We start from the raw sequence: 26,651 nt of genomic DNA on the forward strand, positions 1-26,651 counted from the left end.
TCCCTGGCTGGCCTGCTGATCCACTGCCTTTAATACTTTTACCCATAGACCCTCAACAAGCATGCAGATCAGGTGCTCTGACTCAAGTCTGACTGGACTAGCTGCATGCTTGTTTCAGGTGTTTGATTCAGACATTACTGCAGCCAAAGAGATCAGTAGGATAGCCAGGCAACTGGTATTGCTTAAAAGGAAATACACATGGAGGCCTAGCATTGGGTTAATAAGCTGTAGGTGACTCAGTTCAGAGTGCAGTTCCATGCATGTAGCACTCTGTCTAATTCATAGATTTGTCAGCAAATCTCATAATGGTCTGATGCAGGCATGAGCTTCCAAATTCCGTGGAAGCTAATTTTCCGAAATTCCGGCAGAATTGGGGTTTCCGCATTGTACCGCCCAACTAGTTTCGTCCCATGACTCATCAGGGAAGCCCCTGATGAGTCATGAGACAAAACTAGTTGGGCGGAGCCTAAGGAGCGAGGGACGCTGGATGATCTCAAAGATAACTTATATGCGCATTTATGCTGGATTTTTGTGAGCGCACTATCTTTTAACTTTTTTTTAATACAAACCGGTTTTACACTATGTTGGCCCTGTTTGAGTCTTAGGGAGACTGATGCTGAAGGAGGAACGTTGATATATATCTATGGAGCTTGTTTGCTGGTCCGTGCTGGGTCAGCCATGACATTTGGTGAGAGGCTTCATTGAGTATATGGTGAAGGAGCACGTGGTGTTACTGTAATAACTTGGAGCACTGGTGATTTGATAAATCCCATAGCCATATATTGTCATCATACAGTATCACACTATTGGAGTGCCTTTTTGTTTTGTTTTATAGCCCCATGGTTTGAGCATACAAGAGGAGGTATAACGCATCCAAGAGATCCTGATTGCTGGCTGGGCCAGAAGCGCTGTTTGCTGATCCTGAGAAGGGCAGCTTAACATCTGGTGAGTGTATATTGTTACTGCATATTATTGGAAGATTTCCTGAACTCTATTCATTCTTCAGGAGCCTGAAGGGAGTTTTATGTGGACTTTTGGGACTGCCTTTTATGTTTATTATATATTTTAAGGTTTTACAAACTTTGGTTTATGTACTAAGGAACAATATTGTAACCCCCTGTTAATTGTGCTGTAGAGCACCCTGTTAATACTGCATATGGTTGGGCAAGTGATTGTAGGTTCATGGAGGGCGGAGTCTAGGGTGCCAGGACATCTGTGCCTATAGGCTCCTCTGAGGTAAAAATGAGCCTAATTAGTGTGTAGGTTTCCAGAAAGGTCTTGGATAATGTCTTACCTTTGTGTGTTGCACCAGCTCAATTGCTTTTTTGCCTTCAGCTGCCATTCCTTTCCACCCAAGCCTATAGGATACAAGCTTATATAAATTGATGCACAAGATACACAAGTACAAATTTCCATACACAATTATATGTAAAATAGGGATGCTCATTCGGATTCCGCGGAAATGCAATTTCTGAAATTCCGATCGGAAATTGCATTTCCGCATCGGAATGCGGAAATCGGTAATGCAAGTGCGTTAGGCAGATTTCTGCCGGAAATCGTGGAAATTTCCGCCGGAAATCGCGGAAATTCCACCCAACTTTAACGTCGATTTTCTCAAAAACTATAAGGTCTTTTTGAAAACTTGTTTTTGCATCTTGTTCACAAGATTCAGTTTAATAAACCCTGAACATTTGGTGTTTCTAGGACTTAAGGGGGCTTTGCTATTAACCGCTAAATTTGGCGGATTTTTACTGTAATGTAAAATGCAGAAAATCTGCTTCTGCCTATTTTCTGCATTTACATTACAGTAAAAATCCACCAACTTTAGCGGTTAATAGCAAAGCCCCCGTAAGTCCTAGAAACATCAAATTAACAGGGTTTATTAAACAGAATCTTCTGAACAAGATGCAAAAAAAAAAAAGCTTTCAAAAAAAACTTTATAGTTTTTGAGAAAATTGATGTTAAAGTCGGGCAGAATTTCCGCAATGGCGGAATGCGGAATTACCGCGGAATCGGAAATTGGCATTTCCGACCATCCCTAATGTAAAATCCCTGGGCTTCAGCTACCACTTATACGCAGATGACAACCACATCTACCTCCATACCAAGGATCCCTCCACCACCACCATGGAAACAGTATCCTCCGGCCTCTCAGCTGTCTCATCCTGGATGCTCCTGAAACTAAACCTGGATAAAACAGAACTCCGAATTTTCCTGCCTCGTGTTTTCTCCTCGAACATCTATGTCACTGTCAACGGTACAATCATCTGCCCGACCACACAGGCCCGCTGGTTGTCCTGGGTGTCACTCTGGGCTCAGCCCTCTCCTTCATCCCCCACATCCAAACCATTAATAGGACCTGCAATTTCCATTTATGTAATATCTCCGAAATTCACCCCTTCCTGACCCTGGATACTGCTAAACTCCTTCTCTATGCCTTCATTATCTCCCACTTGGACTACTGCAACACCCTCCTGTCAGGCCTTTCTCTGAACCACATCACCCCCCCATCCATCATGAACGCAGCAGCCAGACCCCTCCACCCGCCGCACCATCTCCATGACCCTATGCAAATCTCTCCACTGCCTCTCAATCTGCTTCAGAATCAGCTTCAGGATCCTATGTCTGGCCTACAAATCTACACACAGGTCCTACCCAACCTACATCGCTGTCCTGGTCAGCAGATAAACATCTGGCCGCCCAGTCCGCTCCTCCAACGACCTCCTCCTAACCACTCCACGTATGTCACACTCCTATGCACGACTACAGGACTTCACCAGAGCTGCCCCCATTCTGTGGAACTCTCTCCCACTGCCCATCAGGCTTTCCCCTCCTTCAGCACCTTCAAATAAGCTCTGCTCTTGATGCAGCCCCCTCCCATTCTGTCACCATCATCTCCCTTTAGATTGTAAGCCTTTTGCAGGGCCCTCCCTCTTTGTGTATCATACTTAATTATGCATCTACCCACAGAATAATGTGAACTTGAATTATTGGGACTACCACCTCAGTGCATGAGCCGGCATGGTGTCCCTTATTGCCTATTACCTGTATTGTGTTGTCTGTCACCCTTATTTTCCTTGTCTGTAACCTTATTTATTGTTCAATGCTGCGTAATAGGTTGGAGCTAAACATATCCAATAAATAACAATAATGTCTTGCATGACAAGAAACTGCAATTGTGTTCAGTCTATAATGACATGTGGCAAAATGTAATAAACGATTCAGGATACCCATTTTTACCTTAACCACCTGAGGACCGCAGTGTTAAAGAGACACTGTAAACTCAAAAAGTTCCCCTGGGGGTAAGTACCTCGGGTGGGGGAAGGCTTAGGGTCCCAATGAGGCTTCCCCCGTCCTCCTCTGTCCCACGGGGGTCTCGCTGCAGCCCTCCGAACAGCCGCCCGACAGGCCCGACTGTTAGTTCAATAATTACCTTTGCTGGCTCCAGCGGGGGGCGCTGTGGCTGCTTTCGGCACGGAAATAGACGGAAATACACGATCTCAGTCGGATCCGCTCTACTGCGCAGGCGCTGGAGACTTGCAGGAGACTTGCACCTGCGCAGTAGAGCAGACCCGACAGCGATCGGCTATTTCCACCTATCTCCGAGCGGAGAGCCGATACTGCGCCTGCGCTGGAGCCGGGAAGGTAAATAATTACATTGCCGCTGTATGGAGGGCTGCAGCGAGACCCCCAGGGGACGGAGGACAGCGTGGGAAGCCTCATTAGGATCCTGAGGCTTCCGCCTCCTGGGGTGAGCACCCCCCAGGGGAATTTTTGATGTTACAGATTTTCTTTAAACCCCCCTAAAGACCAGGCCATTTTTCTTAAATTGGGCCACTACAGCTTTAAGGGCTCGCTGCAGGGCCACACAACACAGCACACAAGTGATTCCCCCCCCCCCCCCCCCCTTTTCTCTCTACCAACAGAGCTGTATGTCTGATCCCTGCCAGGATGTTTATTTTTTTTTTCATAAATTTCTTTCTTTCTTTCTTTCTTTCTTTCTTTCTTTCTTTCTTTCTTTCTTTCTTTTTTTTTCAAAAACCCTCCCTCCCCCAGCCAGCCAATCCCCGTGATCAGCTGTCATAGGCTTCAGCCCATGACAGCCGATCACTTCTGTCTCCCCCAGGGGGACAGTCATGTCACGCGGCTGTTCCCAGTACAGTACTGCCATAGATCGCAGCGCTGTACCTAGTAAATAGACGGCGGTTTCGCCTTCTAACAGTCTCCTAGCGGACTGAAGGCGGCCAAGCAGGGGCGCACGATCTCCTGCAAAACAGGCCCTCAGGACCTTCCGCCAATCAGCGTTAGGCGGTCCTGGGGCTGCCGCCACGGGCACACCCATTAGCATGACGCAGTGGGCAAGTAGTTAAAGAGGATCTGTAGCAAAAAAACTAAAACTTGTTGGCTGTTGCGCAGATGCAGTAGCGATTTTCCAATAAGTTTCAGCAGAAATAGCCGAGCCTGACTCGGTCTGCTGTACTGCACAGACAACTCACCCCTGCGCAGTACAGCGGACCCGATCGGTTTGGCTATTTGCACAGATGCCTATCGGAAAATCGGTCCTGCACCTGCGCAGGAACCTAGAAGGTAAATATTTACATGGGCGCTCTTCATGGCTGCCAGCGCTGGATCTGCAGTGCAACTCTGCACCACGCAGCCTATCCTACTGCAGCTGTTGTCTCTGAATGTCATGTGACGTGCATCAGCAATCAGAGGCTGCACGGAAGAGAGGGATGAGGACCTGTCATGCCGCTGGCAGGTAAAGTATCGCTATGCTAGTATGATGCACTGCTGCTGCTCTGCAAGTCCCTACAGTAATGAACCTTCTTAGCACCCTGGCCCATCCGCCATGGCAGGAATCCAGCATGCTAGCTCTTTAAGCAACATCGCGGGGGTCCTGTACAACCGCTAGATTCTTGGCCAGAATGGTGCTTAGCGGCCACCTCAGCCAAGTGTTACCTAGCTTAAAGCGGGATTGTCACCATAAAAATCAAATTTCAACAGCAACTGGTCTGAGTGTAGTAAGTGATAAAGATGGTAATCCTGCATTCAAAACTTTTTTCTGCTGTTATGGTTTGGAGTTATTACATACTATAGGAGCACTGGCCCTAGTGCCAAACAGTGCCAAAAAGTTGAATGCTGGGAGTTCTTTTGAATGCTGGGAGTTCTTTTGAATGCTGGGAGTTCTTTTTATCTATAATATATTCCTCCTCTTCCTTTTATTTCCCTGCCTAGCTGATTATCAGAAACACCCTCTGATTACTTGTGTTTACAACTACAAGCAAGGCTGAGGTGACTCAGTGATTGGATGTGTAAATAAAAAAAAAGACTCTGGGAGGAGGGCAGCTAATGAATACACAATGACCAAGAGAAGGGAGGGGGGAGGAGACAAGAGTCAGGGAGGATATGATGTCAGCATTAGCTTGGCAAGATGGCCACTGCCTAGAATAGGATTTTCTGCTTTTCCTTTGTAAAATTCACAGGAATCATTACGTGGATAGCATAATACATCTGTTATGTAAGTAGAGGTAGTATTTATCTACTTATATATGTGTTTTTTATTTCTAGGTTAGCATGGGTGTCGCTTGTTCTTTAAGAGTGACTGAGGGCAGCCATTAACCATACAGATGACATTACTGAGCATTAGAAGGCTGGAAGAGATGTATATTGTGTAGAACTACTCACATAGTCTGTGCCTCACGAAAATACTTGAGTGCAAACTCCACCATGGTATATTGTGCTGCATCAACACCTGGCGGCGGCGGCGAAGGGCTGTACCGGGGAGCGGACTCCTCACTCACCTGACCACTCTGAGGATTTCAATAAGAAATACATAGAGAAGTAACAGTGTTAGGAGTTACAATGGTTATTGTTATCAATCATCCACCCAATGATAATAAATGATAGAACATCATCAAAGCTGTTTTCATAATCTGAATATTTACAATGCTGAACCTACCACTTTGTGCTGCTGTAACAAGGGCCGGTTGTAGACTTTTTGGTGCCTGAGGCAATCTTGTAGGATGCGCTCCCCTCCCTCCCTCCCTCCCTCAGATTTAGAATAATTGCACAGCACCCAACAATTTAGTCTTCATGTAATGTTCTCACATGACATGCTGCAGCTCAGCACAATAGCACACTGGCTGGCTGTGAGTCTGTGACAAACAAACTGCTCACCCTCAGACACTCCATTCCTCCTCAGGAAGTTACACACAGTACAAACACGCTGCCCCTGAAATCTCTGCGCCTGATGCAAATGCTTCCCCTTGCTTCATGGGAGAACCGGCCCTGACTGTAAATATATTCTGTGCTTGCAACTCCAATCATTGTGCCATGTGTATGGCTAAAGTTGGCACATACGGTACATTGCGTAGAAAAAAAGGCTAAATATAGAGATCCTTTGCAGAACTGGTGTGTGGGAAAAGGTGGTGTCAGATATGTGGGTTTGTGTAGGCAAAGGGGGTGGAAGCCAGACTGTAGGGGACTGATGTCAGTTTACATAGCATTGCCTGTGACACTTGGCATAGCTTACCGATACATACATTGTGGTCCTGAATGCAGGGGTGCCTCTAGTCATTTTGTCACTCCAGGCGAGAAAACCTGTGGCGCCCCCCCCCCCCCAAGCCCCTCCCCCCCCAGGAAAATAATCATAATGCAGCATCGTTTCACCAGAAAATAATCATAATGCAGCATCGTTTCACCAGAAAATAATTATAATGCGGCAGTGTTTCATCAGAAAATAATAGTAATTATCGTAATTCAGAATCGTAATTCACCAGAAAATAATCGTAATATGGCAGTGTTTCACCAGAAAATACACTTATTGCAGCAGCAGTTCACCGGAAAATAATCGTAATGTGGCAGCGTTTCACCAGAAAATACACTTATTGCAGCAGCATTTAACCAGAAATTAATCGTAATGGGGCAGCGTTGTCAGAAAATAATCGTAATGCGGAAGCCTTTCACCAGAAAATACACGTACTCTGAGCAGAGGGAAAGAGTAAAGAGGGAGAGGCAGCATAAGATGTAAGAGGGGGGTAGAGGAACAGAGAGGGGTAGAGACAGCATAAGATGGAAGAGGGGGTAGAGGAACAGAGGGGAGAAGGAGAGGCAGCATAAGATGTAAGAGGGGGGTAGAGGAACAGAGAGGGGGAGGGATAGACAGCATAAGATGGAAGAGGGTGCAGAGAAACAGAGGGGAGAGGGAGGGATAGCATAAGATGAAGAGGGGGCAGAGGAACAGAGAGGGGAGAGGGAGAGACAGCACAGCACTAAATCACAGGTTTACAGCTTTACCAGCCTACAGCCTAACCAGCTTTCAAAGAAAACTCTAGTATCAAAAGAGCAGGGCCCATTCTAGCAGTTATAACAGTACTGGGAGTCTGCACACAGGACAGGAAGTGTTGTTAGCAGCCTGCCTGCATACCTTCTCTTCTGCCTGTGCATGCAGCTTATCATCTCTGGAGTAGTGATGGGTCGTTCGCTCTAAGAGCCAGCTCTTTGCTGCGAACGACAAGAGCCGGTTCTCAGTTTTGAAATAGCCGATGCCTCAGCCGCCCCACAGAGCTCTACTTTGCTCTGCAATAAAGGGCGCTGAGGCATGTTGGGAGATGTAGTCCTCCTCTTGCAGCTTGTAGGAGTGTATGGGGCAGAGCAGAGCAGTAGCAGGAGGGATTGCACCAGTCAGAGAAGCAGTCTGGAATTGTCATGAAGACGGGGGCGGGGCTTTTACTCCGATTTTGAGTGGTGTTTAGTGATATTTAATGAAGAGCCGATTCAGAGCCGTAAGAGCCGGCTCTTTAATGGGAGCCGATTCAGAAGAGTCGATTCTCTGAAAAGAGCCGGAATTCCCATCACTACTATGGAGCAGAAACTTCCCTTCTCCCGGGCTGTGTTGCTGTCTTGTGCGGGGGCGGGGCTCCAACACGGACACATCACATTCTTCTGTCTGTGACTGCATCTGTCCCCTGGCTGTCTCGCTCCAGTGTCTGTGTGCAGCCAGTGACACAGGTGGGGGGTCAGACTGTCGGGGGCATAAGCTGGCTGGCCGCTGGCTCCTGGTTTGACTGGCGTGGGGCGGAGTTAAAGGCTGGGCCACACGGGATAAACACTTTACCTGTGTGGCTACTGAGAAGAAGGGGCACGGCTTTAAAGAAGGAGCCTGGCAGAGAAAAGCAGTATTGATTGCTCTATTGGCTGGGGAGAAGTGGAGGTGGAGGCACTGCTGAGCACATGGTAGCGTGCCGAGCACCGGGGACTGAGTCGGGAGGTAATATAATATAAAAAAAAAAATATGGTCACAGTAGCAGCGGCGGGGGAATGCGCCTCACCACCTCATGGCGCATCACCACCTCATGGCGCCCCAGGCAACCGCCTGTACTTGCCTGGTGGGTGAGACGCCCCTGCCTGAATGCTACAAGCAGTGGCATAGCTAAGAAGCCGTAGGCCCCAGTGCAAGTTTAGCATTGGGCTCCCCCTAAGCATGCTATAGATAACAATTGATACAACACACCAAAACCAATCAAGGACAACCACAGTGTTGGAGGTGCAATAAGGGCATGGGAAACTGTGTGTTAATGATCACTACTATTCTAATCAACTATAGAGTGACTATTATGTTGACTTGACAATCGCCAATAACTTTATCACTAATTATCACGATTAATTTATCTTGTTTTTTTCTGCCACCAATTAGGCTTTCTTTAGGTGGTACATTTTGCTAAGAATTATTTTTTTCTAAATGCATTTTAACAGGAATATTAAGAAAAAATGGAAAGAATTCATTATTTCTCCGTTTTCGGCCATTATAGTTTTAAATTTGCCCATTTGTACCGGTTATTACACCATTTAAATTATGTCCCTATCACAATGTATGGCGCCAATATTTTATTTGCAAATAAAGGTGCATTTTTTTCAGTTTTGCGTCCATCACTATTTACAAGCTTATAATTTAAAAAATATTATTTGTATACCCTCTTCACATGCATATTAAAAAAGTGCAGACCCTAAGGTAACTATGTTTTTTTTTTATTGTAATTTTTTTATTTTTTTATTTTAGTTAAAAATTTTATTTAGGTATTTTTTGGGTGTTGGAGGTAAACAGTTAATTTTAAATGTAATTATTCTGTCTTTTTGTAATAAAAATGTATGTACATGTAGCTTTACTATTTGGCCACAAGATGGCCACAGTGAGATTTTTTTGTTTTTCTATCCTGTGAGCGAGCACGCTCGCTTACAGGAACTACAAGGAGGACGTGATTTTCTTTTTTTTTTTTCAGAAAGAGCGCGGCCTCTGAAAAGAAGCCGTCGCTTTTTCTACCGGATACTTACAGTGGGATGTGAAAGTTTGGGAAACCTTGTTAATTGTCATGATTTTCCTGTATAAATAGTTGGTTGTTACGATAAAAAATGTCAGTTAAATATATAATATAGGAGGCACACGCAGTGATATTTGAGAAGTGTAATTAAGTTTATTGGATTTACAGAAAGTGCGCAATCATTGTTTAAACAATATTAGGCAGGTGCATAAATTTGGGCACCACAAAAAAAGAAATAAAATCAATATTTAGTAGATTCTCCTTTTGAAGAAATTACAGCCTCTAAACGCTTCCTGTAGGTTCCAATGAGAGTCTGGATTCTGGTTGAAGGTATTTTGGACCATTCCTCTTTACAAAACATCTCTAGTTCATTGATGGCTTCTGAGCATGGACAGCTCTCTTTAGCTTGCAGCACAGATTTTCATTATATTCATGTCTGGGGACTGAGATGGCCATTCCAGAACGTTGTACTTGTTCCTCTGCATGAATGCCTCAGTGGATTTTGAGCAGTGTTTAGGGTCCTGGACATTGGTCTCCAGAATCTGCTGATACTGAGTGGAATCCATGCGTCCCTCAACTTTGACAAGATTCCCAGTCCCTGCACTGACCACACAGCCCCACAGCATGATGGAACCACCACCATATCTTACTGTAGGTAGCGGGTGTTTTTCTTGGAATGCTGTGTTGTTTTTCCTCCATGCATAATGTCCCTTGTTATTCCCAAACAACTCAATTTTAGTTTCATCAGTCCACAGCACCTTATTCCAAAATGAAGCTGGCTTGTCCAAATGTGCTTTAGCATACCTGTTTGTGCTGTGGGTGGAGTAAAGGCTTCCTCTGCATCACTCTCGCATTCAGCATCTCCTTGTGTAAACTGTGCCGAATGGTTGAACGATGCACAGTGACTCCATCTGCAGCTAGATGATGTTGTAGGTCTTTGGTGCTGGACTGTGGGTTGACTCTGACTGTTGTCACCATTCGTCACTTCTGTCTGTGGTCTTCCATTTCCTCAATATGTTCAATATGTTCTTCACTGTGGAAACAGACAGCTGAAATCTCAGCACCACAGCAGCAGCCTTTTGGACGTGAAAGTCACTTACAAAAGGCTAAAATGGTTAAAGAAAAACATTTCTTTGATACAGCTTATACAAATCCTGCAATAAATCTGCAGCGTGTCCACTTCCTGCTTTCATGGAAGCAGAACATATTGTTAACATCCTATGTCTACCAATTAGCTGCACTGCCATGGCAGCCAGCTGTTTCAGCTGGGATAAAATTACAACTTGTGATTAGTCACAGTTGAGGGGGGATTAGGCTAACTTCTCTAAATACATACAAGGTGCATTTCTCTATGCTCTCCTTCTGTCCTGTGTAAGAGTTCAGGTCCACTCTAAAGATATCTTGTTTTCTGTGACTCTTTCAAGTGGATCAGTCCCATATGACTGGTGCAGAGCTGATATCATCCCATTATTCTTCAGTTTGAGGAAGGTCTGTGGGATCTATGGACCTGCCCCACAGCCCCCCCCCCCCCCTCAGGCACCTTGTGCAGGGTAAAGGCGCAGGGAGTCAGGCCAGATTTCAGGCAAGACCACATAGGCCATGGCCCGGGGCTCAGGAAAGCAAGGAGCGGGCTGTGGGCAGCAGGATGGGAGTAGCTGTTAGCCTTATGAACATTTGTCCTGCTACACAGTTTGCACATAGTGGTGGGTGGCTACCAACAGCCGGATTTGGCACTCGGGGATGAAGGGGCACCGAATGGGCTCTTATAGTGATCTCTGAGCTGCCTGTCACTCACCGAATGTGCCACTAGCCAAGGAGCATACAACCAAATCCCTGCCATCATGTCACCAACTGTCATCAGATGAGTCTACAATCATATCCCTGCCATCATGTCACTAACTGTCCTCAGAGGAGCCTACAATCGAATCCCTGCCATCATGTCACCAACAGTCCTCAGAGGAGCCTACAATCATATCCCTGCCATCATGTCACCAACTGTCCTCAGAGGAGCCTACAATCATATCCCTGCCATCATGTCACTAACTGTCCTCAGAGGAGCCTACAATCGAATCCCTGCCATCATGTCACCAACTGTCCTCAGAGGAGCCTACAATTGAATTCCTGCCATCATGTCAGCAACTGTCCTCAGAGGAGCCTACAATCATATCCCTGCCATCATGTCACCAACTGTCCTCAGAGGAGCCTACAATCATATCCCTGCCATCATGTCACTAACTGTCCTCAGAGGAGCCTACAATCGAATCCCTGCCATCATGTCACCAACTGTCCTCAGAGGAGCCTACAATTGAATTCCTGCCATCATGTCAGCAACTGTCCTCAGAGGAGCCTACAATCATATCCCTGCCATCATGTCACTAACTGTCCTCAGAGGAGCCTACAATCGAATCCCTGCCATCATGTCACCAACTGTCCTCAGAGGAGCCTACAATTGAATTCCTGCCATCATGTCAGCAACTGTCCTCAGAGGAGCCTACAATCATATCCCTGCCATCATGTCACCAACTGTCCTCAGAGGAGCCTACAATCATATCCCTGCCATCATGTCACTAACTGTCCTCAGAGGAGCCTACAATCGAATCCCTGCCATCATGTCACCAACTGTCCTCAGAGGAGCCTACAATTGAATTCCTGCCATCATGTCAGCAACTGTCCTCAGAGGAGCCTACAATCATATCCCTGCCATCATGTCACTAACTGTCCTCAGAGGAGCCTACAATCGAATCCCTGCCATCATGTCACCAACTGTCCTCAGAGGAGCCTACAATTGAATTCCTGCCATCATGTCAGCAACTGTCCTCAGAGAAGCCTACAATTGAATCCCTGCTCTGTTGATGGGAAAGTTTTGGATGCTGCCAGTCCAGGGGCCGCTGGTGATAGTGGGCCTTTGGCGGTAAAAATTACAAATCTGGCCCTGCAGGGGGTGCTATTATATTTACTCTGTACATGCTGCCTCTGGTCGCCTCTTCCTCCAGGTATGTGCTGAGATCCTCTGGCTCCTGATGCTTGTCATGTCATCAGGAACCTCAGGGGGGCAGCAGACAGTGCGTGGCTCCAAGGAGCAAGAGGAGACCAGAGACATTGTAGATTAAGTAAATATGCACTTTCACTCTGCACAAGAGAGAGGGGAGGAAAACCTGAACAGCTGACCAGTGGCGTCCCTACCATTGGGCGCAGGGGGGCGTGGCGCCCCGGGTGACCGACAGCCAGGGGGGTGTCGCCACAACCCCCCATGGTAGGGGAAGAGCAGCGCTAGAAGGAGGGGTGGCGGACAGCGGTGGGGAGGGGGGACAGATCCCCCCCTCCCTCACCTGGGTCCCCTTCTTCTGCCTCTCTTCCCCGTTGCCCGCCCGGGACCCACCCAACATCGAACTCCTTCAGCCCACTGCAGGAACTGCCTCCTGGAGGCAGAGCAGGGCTACAGGAAGATGGCGCCCGAAGCCCTGAACTGGAGAAACGCACTGGAGACTATTTGTGTCTCCAGTACAGGGCTTCGGGCGCCATCTTTCCGTAGCCCTGCTCTGCCTGTCAACGCAGGAGATGTGCTGCAGGAGGATCGTGGCTGGAGGATCGTCGGGAAGCTGCACATCAGAGGCCAGCCAGATGAGTGAATTTTTTTTCTTTACAGGTTTATTTTCTGGTGAATGCTGCGCACATAGCGATTATTTTCTGGTGAATGCTGCGGACATAATGATTATTTTCTGGTGAATGCTGCGCACATAGCGATTATTTTCTGGTGAATGCTGCGGACATGGCGATTATTTTCTGGTGAATGCTGCGCACATAACAATTATTTTCTGGTGAATGCTGCTGCAGACATAGCGATTATTTTCTGGTGAATGATGCGCACATAGCGATTATTTTCTGGTGAATGCTGAGCACATAGCGATTTTTTTCTGGTGAATGCTGCGGACATAGCGATTATTTTCTGGTGAATGCTGAGCACATAACAATTATTTTCTGGTGAATGCTGCTGTGGACATAGCGATTATTTTCTGGTGAATGATGCGCACATAGCGATTATTTTCTAGTGAATGCTGCGCACATAACGATTATTTTCTGGTGAATGCTCCCCACATAACGATTATTTTCTGGTGAATGCGGCTGCAGACATAGCGATTATTTTCTTGTGAATGCTGCGCACATAGCGATTATTTTCTGGTGAATGCTGCGCACATAACGATTATTTTCTGGTGAATGCTGCGCACATAGCAATTATTTTCTGGTGAATGCTGCACACATAACGATTATTTTCTGGTGAAATGCTGCCCACTTTACGATTTCTGGTGAAATGCTGCTCTCTTTACGATTATTTTATGGTGAAATGCTGCCCACTTTACGATTTATTTCTGGTGAAATGCTGCTCACTTTATGATTATTTTATGGTGAAATGCTGCTCTGTTTACTATTATTTTCTGGTGAAATGCTGCCTACTTTATGATTTCTGGTGAAATGCTGCTCTCTTTACTATTATTTTCTGGTGAAATGCTGCCCACTTTACGATTTCTGGTGAAATGCTGCTCTCTTTACGATTATTTTATGGTGAAATGCTGCTCTCTTTACGATTATTTTATGGTGAAATGCTGCTCTCTTTACGATTAATTTCTGGTGAAATGCTGCCCACTTTATGATTTCTGGTGAAATGCTGCCCACTTTACGATTAATTTCTGGTGAAATGCTGCCCACTTTACAATTAATTTCTGGTGAAATGCTGCCCACTTTACGATGAATTTCTGGTGAAATGCTGCCCACTTTATGATTTCTGGTGAAATGCTGCTTTCTTTACGATTATTTTATGGTGAAATGCTGCTCTCTTTATGATTAATTTATGGTGAAATGCTGCCCACTTTACGATTAATTTATGGCAAATGCTGCCCACTTTACAATTAATTTCTGGTGAAATGCTGCCCACTTTATAAATTAATTTCTGGTGAAATGCTGCCCACTTTATGAATAAGTTATGGTGAAATGCTGCCCACTTTACGATTAATTTCTGGTGAAATGCTGCCCACTTTACAATTAATTTCTGGTGAAATGCTGCCCACTTTACGATTCATTTCTGGTGAAATGCTGCCCACTTTATGATTACGTTATGGTGAAATGCTGCCCACTTTATGATTTCTGGTGAAATGCTGCTTTCTTTACTATTATTTTATGGTGAAATGCTGCTCTCTTTACGATTAATTTATGGTGAATTGCTGCCCACTTTACGATTAATTTCTGGTGAAATGCTGCCCTCTTTACGATTAATTTCTGGTGAAATGCTGCCCACTTTATAAATTAATTTCTGGTGAAATGCTGCCCACTTTATGAATAAGTTATGGTGAAATGCTGCCCACTTTACGATTAATTTCTGGTGAAATGCTGCCCACTTTACAATTAATTTCTGGTGAAATCCTGCCCACTTTACGATTCATTTCTGGTGAAATGCTGCCCACTTTATGATTAAGTTATGGTGAAATGCTGCCCACTTTATGATTTCTGGTGAAATGCTGCTTTCTTTACGATTATTTTATGGTGAAATGCTGCTCTCTTTACGATTAATTTATGGTGAATTGCTGCCCACTTTACGATTAATTTCTGGTGAAATGCTGCCCTCTTTACGATTAATTTCTGGTGAAATGCTGCCCACTTTACGATTAATTTCTGGTGAAATGCTGCCCACTTTACGATTAATTTCTGGTGAAATGCTGCCCACTTTATAAATTAATTTCTGGTGAAATGCTGCCCACTTTACGATTCATTTCTGGTGAAATGCTGCCCACTTTATGATTAAGTTATGGTGAAATTCTGCCCACTTTATGATTTCTGGTGAAATGCTGCTTTCTTTACGATTATTTTATGGTGAAATGCTGCCCACTTTACGATTAATTTCTGGTGAAATGCTGCCCACTTTACCATACAGGGAGCACCTATATCTAGCATTACCCACCGTGGCGCGCTTAGTATGCCACACTTGCTCCTTTTTTTTGGGGGGGGGGGGGAGTTGGGAGGGGGGGTGTCTTATAATAACCAGCACCGGGTGTCAAATGCCCTAGGTACACCACTGCAGCTGACTGTTAGGGTGGTCACTAAAGTTTTGCCTCTGATGGGTTTACTAAAAACAGATCTTGTTTGACTTACATTTACATGCTTAGTTTTTTATGAAGTGGTAAATGCAAATTGAGCTATTGGTAAAGCAATACATGCTAATATACTTCAACTGCAAAAAAGCTTTTGACACTGTTCTCTGCAGCCTAGTGCAGCAGCGGAGGAGGCAGGGACTAGGGTAAAATGTGTATATATCGTATGTGGGTAAAGATTTGCTAAGGACAGGCCTGGATTTACAACACAGGAGCCAAATAGGCACAGGCATCCTGGCACCTTAGACTTCGCCCTCCATGGACCTACAAACCCCCACCGAACTGCACCGCAACTGTGTTGGCTGTCCCAGCTGTTGCTTCTCCCTTACTACCCCTGCCCATCGTAGGTAGCTACAGGTGTCCCTTAGCGTTATGTAGCCAGAGGTACTCTCAGTACTAAGTTGCTAGAGGTGCTTCCAACCAAGTATTAGGTAGTTAGAGGAACCTCAGTAGCTTCAAGTGGCCCTGACTGAAGGGAGATCTCTGCAGTGGAATGCAGATAGTGTGAATACTTCATCCTACTACCAATTACTGAATCTGAGAGAGCCTAAGCGCTTTGAGTCCTATGGGAGAAAAGCGCTATAGAAATGTTATTGTATTGTATTGTATTATCTGTAGAATGTTGTTCAGGGCAGGATTTTTCATAAGCACTGTGGGCACTTGCCTAGAAGTGCCTTATGGTGGAGAGGCAGCTTCCTCCCTCATTCCCTATTCAGAATCCTGTTCAAAAAGTAAATGAAAGGTTACTCCCCCGACTCTCTGCACTCCACTGACAAGATCTACCTTCAGTCAGGGGCACCTCCAGCTACCCAATACTGAAGTCCCCCTGGCTACCTAATACTAAGTGGCACCTGTAGCTACCTATGATGGGCAAGGGAATTAAGGGAGAAGTGACAGCTGGGACAGCCAGCCCACTTGCAGTGCAGTTCGACGGTGGTTTGCAGGTTCATGGAGGGTGAAGTCTAAGGTGCCAGGAGATCTGTGCCTATAGGCTCCTGTGATGTAAATCTGGGCCTGCATGCATTGAGGGCGGCGTCTAGGGTGCCAGGAGATCTGTGCCTATAGGCTCCTGTGATGTAAATCTGGGCCTGCATGCACGGAGGGCGGAGTCTAGGGTGCCAGGACATCTGTGCCTATAGGCTCCTGTGATGTAAATCTGGGCCTGCATGCATGGAGGGCGGAGTCTAGGGTGCCAGGACATCTGTGCCTATAGGCTGCTGTGATGTAAATCCTGGCCTGCATGCATGGAGGGTGGAGTCTAGGGTGCCGGGACATCTGTGCTTATAGGCTCCTGTGATGTAAATCTGGGCCTGCATGCATGGAGGGCGGAGTCTAGCGTGCCAGGACATCTGTGCCTATAGGCTGCTGTGATGTAAATCCTGGCCTGCATGCATGGAGGGCGGAGTCTAGGGTGCCAGGACATCTGTGCCTATAGGCTGCTGTGATGTAAATGCTGGCCTGCATGCATGGAGGGCGGAGTCTAGGGTGCCAGGACATCTGTGCCTATAGGCTGCTGTGATGTAAATCCTGGCCTGCATGCATGGAGGGCGGAGTCTAGGGTGCCAGGACATCTGTGCCTATAGGCTCCTGTGATGTAAATCCAGGCCTGCATGCATGGAGGGCGGAGTCTAGGGTGCCAGGACATCTGTGCCTATAGGCTCCTGTGATGTAAATCTTGGCCTGCATGCATGGAGGGCGGAGTCTAGGGTGCCAGGACATCTGTGCCTATAGGCTCCTGTGATGTAATTCTAGGCCTGATGTTGCATTTGGTCTCTCACCTCCTTGCTGTAAGTCCTCCGAAGACCCATAGGTCGATTCATCTTGCTCTGGCTGGGTCTCTTATCCACAGAAGAGTAGTACTCTGGAGCTGCAGCAGGCTGTACAAACTGGGATGGAAAAAGACCAGAGCATCCTCCAAGGGAGCCAAACAGCCAACCTGCAAGAGAAAAATTGTAAAAAAAAAATGCATTAGTAATGCCAGCATACAGACTGGACTGGTTGTCTTTAGTTTGATGAATAACCAAATATGTCCCCACTGTAGAAATAAAAACAGTAACGATTTAGATTGGTCAACTTGGAGAATTGCTCTTCATAAAGTTTGATGAGCGAAAATTCCCCAAGGGTGGTTTGAAAAAAGAATTAGTTTCATATAGTGCACACTGATTGAAATGGCAGCTACCTTGTTGTCCCTGTGTACGGAGTAATTTATAGAAACAGAGGCGCCAGTACAGTATAATATGTATTAAAACAAGTTTAAAAAAAGGTGTGTGCGTGCGTGTGTGTGCGTGCGTGTGTGCATGTGTGCGTGCGTGCGTGTTTGTGTGTGTGTGTGTGTGTGCGTGTGTGTGTGTGTGTGCGTGTGTGTGTGTGTGTGTGTGTGTGTGTGTAATGGTGGTGGAGGGGGGATTAGTGGTAGACTTACCTCGCCACAGAAGACTCAACAGATCAGAGTTACAAGCATTTCTTACTCAAAAAAATTGCTGCAGCGTGTTTTTTTGTGTCAGCATCCCACTTCTTCAGGCAAAATACAGGAGGAGCAACTTTTCTTTTGTATTTTGCCTGAAACCCACGAAATGTGTTGAAGCAATTTTTATTGAGTAGGAAATAACGATTGTTCCTTAAATTAACTATAATCTGTCAAGTCTTCTATGGGGAGGTATTAGTCTACCACTACCCCACCCCATTAAACTGTTGTTAATACACTGGAAATCGCCGCTAAGAAGACGGGATTCCACGCACAGGGAAGCTGCGAGGTGCCGGCGAGGGATAAAGCACGCCAGCGTTGCCTCAGGTGAGTAGTTGTAACAGCTGAATGAGCCTGACTTGTCCTTAACGATAGTAGAAAGTTTTTTTGAGGACAAGTCAGGCTCGCAGATCGGAGATGAAAAACTAACTATAACAAGTAACTTGTCTATATATCTTATCTAAAGTTTAGATAGTTTACACGGCATATCTAGCTGCAAACAGCTTCAACAGTTTATGAATATTTATTCCTGTGATACAATGACAGCAGCCATGTTCTGTTTGTCACACTGTCACAGGCTGAGGGCTGGAGATGCTATCAGCTTGCCTGTGTGTAAATTCACTCCCCTCTCCTCCTCCCCTCTGCCTCTGAAATCTCTGGCTAGTAACCTCCTCCTCCTCCGGCCCAGACTGAGCTCCCATAAGCCCTTGCTAGAGTGCCAAGGCACTGGGGAAGCTCTGGGTGAGGCTTGTTTAGTTTATAGGGATTTAGAGTATTAAAACTAAACAAAAAAAGTATTTGGCTGGAGGAATGCCCTATAAACTATTTGAAAGGAACACAATTATGCAATGAGTAAAAGTTCACCTCGGATCCACTTTAATCCTAGGGATGTTAAAATGCTTCCTTGACAGCATTGCACAGACATGTGCTCTTTGGGAAGAAAAAAGATGTCTATGTGTAATAGTCATTTTGATGATTGGATTGCTGGAGCTATATTTCTTTGGCTTAAAGAGAATCTGTATTGTTAAAATCGCACAAAAGTAAACATACCAGTGCGTTAGGGGACATCTCCTATTACCCTCTGTCACAATTTCGCCGCTCCTCGCCGCATTAAAAGTGGTTAAAAACAGTTTTAAAATGTTTGTTTATAAACAAACAAAATGGCCACCAAAACAGGAAGTAGGTTGATGTACAGTATGTCCACACATAGAAAATACATTCATACACAAGCAGGCTGTATACACCCTTCCTTTTGAATCTCAAGAGATCAATGTGTGTTTCTTTCCCCCTGCATCTCTCATGCACTGAAGTTTCAGGCTGCTCTTTTCTTCCTGCAAACAGCTTTGCCCTTGTCTGTAATTCTTCAGTATGTGAAAGCCCAGCCAGCTCAGAGGACGATTTATCCAGCTTGTAAAAGATAAGAGAGAAGAGAGAAGCTGCCCTAATCTAAATAATACACAGGCAGTGTGCATAGAGGGGCCTGGAAGGGGGAGTGCATAGCAGAACCACAACACTGAAGAACTTGGCAGCCTTCCAGACACAGGCTGACAAGTCTGACAGGGGAAAGATACATTGATTTATTACAGAGACTGTGATAGTACAAAGTGCTGCAGTAAGCCACAACACATTAGAATAGCTTTTGGAACTTGTAGGATGATAAAAAACAGGATGCAATTTTTGTTACGGAGTCTCTTTAAGTATATAAAAGTAAAACATAAAAATATTGTCATGATTGTTGTTGATACCTGGCTCCAGTCCATCCATTGGCACTAGTTTGATAATATCACCCTTCTTGAACTGAAGAAGACTGTTGTCATCAGTAATATGGCTACGAAGTGCAACCACGTGATTTGATTCCTGCGAAAACAACAATGAAGTGGTATTTATTTTTCCTTTATTGTTTTTATATCTGAAACCAATTATCCATATTTAATGCCTATACTCACCTTCACCAGCTCCTGCAGGAACACTTCCACTAAGGTCTTTAGTGCTCGCGCTCTGTCAGAGTGCAGCAGAAGGTCTTCATTGCGCAAAGTAAAACGTAGAGTGCTGGGATCAGGCATTTCAACGGAAAGGATATCTACAAAACTGAAGGATAAAAAAATACATATAATTAAAACAAGATATAATGATCTAATTACCATCTATACTCCATACCTCCCAACTTTTTGAGATGAGAAAGAGGGACACTTAGGCCATGCCCCTGTCACACCCCTGACCGCGCCCCCAGCACACCCCTAGTCACGCATATCATAAAGATTTCATGAGTAAAATATGTTGTTTTATAATTCAAACCACAGTGATCCTTTCTATCTTGGTTCATTTTCCTTAATCTTAACATTTGAAAATAAGAAATATATCAATTTAAAGGATGGAAATAAGGTTTAGAGTCAATCAAACACATTTTTTAGTAGAGAAATATATATATTTACATAGAAAGAGGGCCAAAGTCCTGAAAGAGGGACAAATGAGGAGGAAAGAGGGACAGAGGGTGAGGTGAGGTGGTCGACTTATATTATATCTGGGGGTGTGGGGGGATAGCTACTCTCCTCATTCCTGGCAGTGTCTCCCCTGCAGCTATTCTTACTAGATGTCCAGGTTTCACTTTCATCTTGACCCAGGGAGCCACTTCCTGTTTCCCTTGCAGTTCAGTACTTGGCCACTAGATGACAGTAGTGAGTACAAAGCTGCAAAGAAGACAAGAAAATGGCTGCCCAGTAGCCAGAAGACACTGAAGCCTGGATTTGTAGCAAGTACAGAGGTGCACGGAAGTTAAAAAGATGGCCGAGGAGGAGAGGTAATTATATGTACACGTTCCAGCACTCTGCATCACATACACGCTGCTGAACATACATAAACTGGATCATGACATACATACACACACTCTGCAAGCATGCTTCACTCTATATCACATGCACCACATAAAGGGGGCCGGCACTCTGTCCCACATGCAGGAGCAGGGATGGTTGTAGTCAGCCAACTTCGCTGTGCTGGAACTACGCGTAGTTTTACGCAATTATGTTTCGCCAAACTACGGCTTCGAAAACAAATATTTGCTTCGTATACATTTCGTAGAATACTCGTTAAAATACGCAATTACGCGTAGTGCGAAGCGTATTGTGTGCGGATGCTTATGCCCGTATACAGAAAATGTTACACATTAATTTCTCTTTTATTGCTTACATCGGTAACTCCCCTATGCGTACATTCCCCTTTCCAATGCGTAAATTTGTAAGCATACAATCGCACGCGGAAAAGTAGACGCGAGTAACGCATTCATAGTTCACTACGCAATACACATGTTAACTACACATAGTGGGCGTAAGCTACGCGTAGCAGTACTTCGCTATGTGTAAATTTATAAGCGTAGTTTTGAAACTTCGCCTATGAACTACGATGCGTAGATGCGAACTACGATGCGTAAATTCGCACTGGCGTAGTTTCTGCTCATCCCTGTGCAGGGGGTATACTAGGGGGAGACATTGGGGGTCAGTCTATCTGTGAGTCACACATTAGTAGGTTTTCACTGATGCAAAAGTTGGGGGCGTCGGCCTATACACGGAGTGGCTTATACACGAATATATACAGTCTCTTTTACAGGCTTTTTATCACCCTACCTGTAGCTGCGCAGAGTCTTTAGTTGTTTCTGTTGGATTCCTGTCGTATTCATCTCCTTAAGAATTCTGATGCCTCGATGAGAGACTCCCATAAGCAGCTGTTCTACCTCAGCATCCAGCTGTAATCAGGCAACAGAAACAGTCTCATCTACTACCGACATGTAACGAGGGAATGGAAAATAACACAAAACAATGGGATAGACATAAGAGAGACGCACTGTGACATTTTCACAAACTGTAGATAGCATTTAATTCCCCAGAGAAATTCACAGGTGTATTGAAATAAGTAGAAAATGAAGAAAAAGGGAGTAAAGATTTCAAAGTAACACAGCTATATGGTGACAGATATATGGCTGCCACTTAGACTTGCAGAGCTATAGTTTCCCTTACCGTAATAGGGAAGAGACGAGAAAAGTAGTTCTCCCAGTTATCCCGGGCAGCCATGACTATGCGCTTCTTCACAGAGTCCTCCGGGATGGAGCTGGCATCACTTCCTACCTGGAAATCATCTAATACAAAAAACAAAATTGACACATGATCACTTGACCTGCAAAACATTTGCTGTCATATGTCCATAACTCCCAACTTTTTGAGATAAGAATAAGGGACACTGAAGCCATGCCCATTGCCACACCCCTTATCACACCTCCGACACACCCTTAGTCATGCATACCATACATTTCATGGAAAAAAATGTGTTTTATAATTCTGATCATACTGGTCCTTTCTATCCTGGTTCATTTTCCTTCATATTAACATTTTAAAAATAAGAAATATATAAGTTAAAGGATGGGAATAAAGCTTAGAGTCAATTAAACACATTTTTCAGGAGAAAAATACATTTACTCAGATCTGTACATCAGTCCTGAAAGAGGGACAGATGAGGTGGAAAGAGGGACAGTGGGACAGGGTTCCCAAAGAGGGACTGTCCCTCCGAAAAAGTGACAGTTGGGAGCTATGGATGTCTTCTTGCCGTGTAAATAATCTGAGATCCCACACACAGCCGAATGGCCATCAGTGATGATTAGTTACCTTGGCACTGATGCACTAAACAGCGATAAAGTTACTGTGCACATAGTAATCTGCGTATTAATCCAGTAACACACATGGTGCTAATTGTTAACGGGTAGTGCACCCCTGGCCAGGACCGGTGCTAGCTACAATGGCGACCCGAGGCGCAAGTAACCTGGGGCCTCCCTGACATTCACGTCCCAATCTTCCTGGTTAGATGTGCACCTAACGACTCCCCGCCACGCAATCATGGAGGCAGCTGTGACAGGCAGACACTCACCACCTCCGAGTTCCAGGTGCTGGATGCCCCATCTGTCTTCTCTGTACTGCTGCTGCGCTGCACTTCCTGCTCCTCACAACAGGCGCTGGAGCCCAAATGGAGGAACAGGAAGTGCAGAGCAGCAACACTTAAAGAGAACCCGAGGTGTGTTTAAAGAATGTTATCTGCATACAGAGGCTGGATCTGCCTATACAGCCCAGCCTCTGTTGCTATCCCAAACCCCACTAAGGTCCCCCTGCACTCTGCAATCCCTCATAAATCACAGCCGTGCTGTGAGGCTGTGTTTACATCTGTAGTGTCTGTCTCAGCTGCTCCCCCGCCTCCTGCATAGCTCCGGTCCCTGCCCCCGTCCCTTCCCTCCAATCAGCAGGGAGGGAAGGGATGCAGGCGGGGACTGGAGTTCTGCAGGAGGCGGGGAGAGCAGCAGACTGACACTATAGAGATAAACACAGCCAGCTCTGACAAGCTGTTTGTCAGCAGCGTGGCTGTGATTTATGCGGGATTGCAGAGTGCAGGGGGACCTTAGGGGGGTTTGGGATAGCAACAGAGGCTGGGCTGTATAGGCAGATCCAGCCTCTGTATGCAGATAATATTCTTCAAACCCACCTCGGGTTCTCGAGAACTTGGAGGAGGTGAGTGTGAGTCTGTCACCACTGCCTCTGTAATGCTGTGTGTGTGTGTGTGTGTGTGTGTGTGTGTGTGTACAGTGTGTGTGTGCGTGTGTGTGTGTGTGTGTGTGTGTGTGTGTGTGTGTGGTGGGGGGGGGGGGGGGGGGTGAGGGTGAGGGAGTGGTGGTATGTTCAAACATTGTCAGTCAGCAGGATTCAAGCTGGAAGCTTCCTCTTTTACTTGCTCAAAAAGTCTCTGGAGCATTTTTTAAAAAGCTTGCAGGGGGAAAACCGCTTGGCCAATGAAAGTGAATGGGATGGTGCAGACCAGAGCGGCTCGTTTTTTCCACAAACGCAAACTCGGGGGCTGCAGCATTTTTTAGATTTCAGAGGCGTTTCTGCCTCAATGTTGAAGTATAGGAAAGTGGAAAACCGCTCTGAAAAACGCTAGATCAGAGAGCGGTTTTCCAGGCGTTTTTGTCACAGAAGCTGTTCAGTAACCGCTTTTCTGTAACAATATTTGTAATCTGCTACTCAAAAACGCTCCAAAACCGCTAGGCATGTGTAAAAAACCTCTCTAACATGACTAGAATTGCTCTGAAATTTGCTTCTAAAACCTCTAGCGTTTTGCGGATCTGCTAGAGGTTTTTGGTGTGCACTGGGCCTTATTCTTTCTTTGGACGATACGGAGGATGGTATATTTCCACTTTAATGTCTTCATTTAACAGTAGTAATAAGATAAATTGCACTGTAGTCTGTTAACTAGAATTTCTCTTTCTGCTTTTACAAATATTATTGTCACCTTTTGACTTTCACACATATTATTGTCATCCTTCACTTACAAAGTAGCAATTCACTTACTTAGAAAGTCCTTCATCTTCCGTCTCTCCTCTCGAGATAGTTTGAAACCCGACTCAGAAAATGTGTCGCGAATTATCTAAAGACGCAAAAAGGATTTTTGATCTGTTTATTATACATATTCTATAAAATGTCCTAGTCACTAAAAGCAATTTAAAAATGATAAAACAGAATCAGTAGAATGCATTGCATATGCTTTGTAAGGCAGAGAGCGTAGATTGAGGGTTCTGACCTTAGCTGTTTCCAGCACTGAATTATCTAGACAGAGCATTGAGGTTTTTCCCGCCTGTTCCTTACCTGTTCACAGAGAAGGTTCAGATAGTACGGGTTTGTGAATTTTTCTTTTGGATAAAAGATCTAAAATAAAGCATAACAAGAGTAAGTATTGATTTATCCAAACAACTTTTACCTTTATTTCTGGAATCCTGTCCCATCACATGAATGGCGGTACATACTGCTTCAGAAGGTTAGATTACAAAATCCAATTCTGCACTGAGGACAGCTAGAAAGACTGAAGCAGTAGAAGCTTGGGTAAATGTATGGATTCAAGAAATCACCGCAGTATGTTCAGGGCCGGGTCTGGGCTTTCTGCTGCCTGAGGCAAACTGGTGAGGATGCGCCCCCCACCCCCACCCGATTTGGAATGATCACACGGCACCCAACAATTTATTCTGCTTTAATTAATGTTCTCACATGACATGCTGCAGCTCAACACAATAACATACTGGCTGGTTGAGAGTCTGTGAGTCTTGTGTTCTCTTCCTACTCTAATTACATGCTGTTAGTGTAAATACAGTACAAAAATGCTGTCCTTGTAAACTCTTCCGCCTGATGCCAATGTTTCACCTTGCCTCATGAGAGAACCGGCCCTAAATATGTTTAAGACTAGTCCAGCAGCAATGATTTACAAGTCAAGTCGATCTGCCAGGCTGGTTGCTGGCCGGAGCACTGAGTGAGGTTGAGAACAGGGCCAGGCTGAGACTTGGGAGGCACCAGCATTTGGGTGCAGAGCTGTGAGGGCAGACCTGTGCTCCTCCAAGTGCCCCCCTCCTCTGCTAATGGCAGAATAGTCGCGATCAGAGTTACTGGCCTCTTGGCGTGGGGATTTCTCTTTAGCCACAGCGTCCCCTCTCTAGGACTCCTCCAGCAGTATCTCTCATTATGTGTCACCTCTGAAGGAGTCACAGAGAGGAGACACTGCAGTGTGGCTAAAGAGAGATCCCGGGGCTGAGAGGGGAGTAACTTCTCCAGCATGCTCCGCTCGCGGCTCTATACTTGGGGCGAATCTGGCTATCTTTTTTGGGAAGGGAACTATTCAATACCGGGGGCACATCTATCTATTCACAGGGACATGGAAATAAGCCCTCCCCCTAAAAGAAGCCTTAGCTAATATTTCAAGCATGCTTCAAATAAGCCCTCCCCTGAAAATAAGCCCTAGCTGTATACTGGTAAAAAATCAGACTCTATGCTAGTGTAATGGGGAGGAGTGCAGTCTCTTATCACACCTCCCTTGTGGCTGGTTAATCCTCCATACACCTGTAAACAGCTCCAGTATCCTAACTAGGTCGACGCCCTTTGACCCGGTCACTGCACATGTACTTTGCAAGGAAATGAGCAGCGCTACTTAACAGATGAGTGCCTACCTGCAAGAGAGTGCAAGCCCCACTTGTGGGATAAAATACACACCTAGCATACACATGAAATGTCTACCACTGGAGGATGTTGGTTTCCTGTAACAGCTTGCATGCAACTTGTTAAGTGCTCGTCCCTCCCACTGCGGAGAAGTCATCCCCCTATGGGAGGGGACCTAACACTAACTAAATCCTGACCTACGCATATACTGCACATGTACTGTATGCTGGGTCGGCTCCGTGACTGCACTCCCCTTTCTTCATAATCAATGTGCGCGCGCATGCGCTGATGTGTCCCCGGAGCACATTGATTATGACAAGAGGGGGGCGCGGTCACAGAGCCGACCCAGCATACAGTGCATGAGCAGCAACCGGGTCAAAGGGCAGCAACCATGTTAGGATACTGGAGCCATTTACAGGTGAACGGAGGGGCCGCAGCCACAAGGGAGGAGTGGGAAGAGACTGCACACCTCTCCATACACTAACATAGCATCAGATTTTATACCCCTCAAAAATATAAGCCCTCCCTGAAAATAGTGGAGGTAAAATGAATTACTGGGGAAGAGGGCTACCTAATAATAGAGGGCACATCTGGCTATCTATACTGGGGCATGGGGCAAGTTCATAGGCCTGGTGCACACCAGAGGAGTTTTTCTGAGCGTTTTGAGATTTTAAATCTGCTGCTAATGTTATCCTATGTGTCTGTGCACACTGGTGGAGCAATG

The 26,651-nt window shown here is 45.6% G+C and overlaps 1 protein-coding gene across 1 annotated transcript in view; it reads right to left on the reverse strand.

Moving 5' to 3' along the window:
• Positions 1–26,651, reverse strand: part of MYO15B (myosin XVB) — a 201,390-nt gene that overhangs the window by 70,048 nt on the left and 104,691 nt on the right. The window contains exons 22-30 of the mRNA XM_068262697.1: positions 24,593–24,652; positions 24,299–24,374; positions 21,929–22,047; positions 21,539–21,657; positions 19,868–20,009; positions 19,667–19,778; positions 17,236–17,393; positions 5,686–5,810; positions 1,295–1,358 (exon numbers count right to left, since the gene is read on the reverse strand). Of these exons, the coding sequence (XP_068118798.1) occupies positions 1,295–1,358; positions 5,686–5,810; positions 17,236–17,393; positions 19,667–19,778; positions 19,868–20,009; positions 21,539–21,657; positions 21,929–22,047; positions 24,299–24,374; positions 24,593–24,652 (975 nt within the window). The remainder of the gene's footprint in view (positions 1–1,294; positions 1,359–5,685; positions 5,811–17,235; positions 17,394–19,666; positions 19,779–19,867; positions 20,010–21,538; positions 21,658–21,928; positions 22,048–24,298; positions 24,375–24,592; positions 24,653–26,651) is intronic.

The sequence above is a fragment of the Hyperolius riggenbachi genome, chromosome 12 (genome assembly GCF_040937935.1).
Source record: "Hyperolius riggenbachi isolate aHypRig1 chromosome 12, aHypRig1.pri, whole genome shotgun sequence".
Classification (NCBI taxonomy): Eukaryota; Metazoa; Chordata; class Amphibia; order Anura; family Hyperoliidae; genus Hyperolius; species Hyperolius riggenbachi.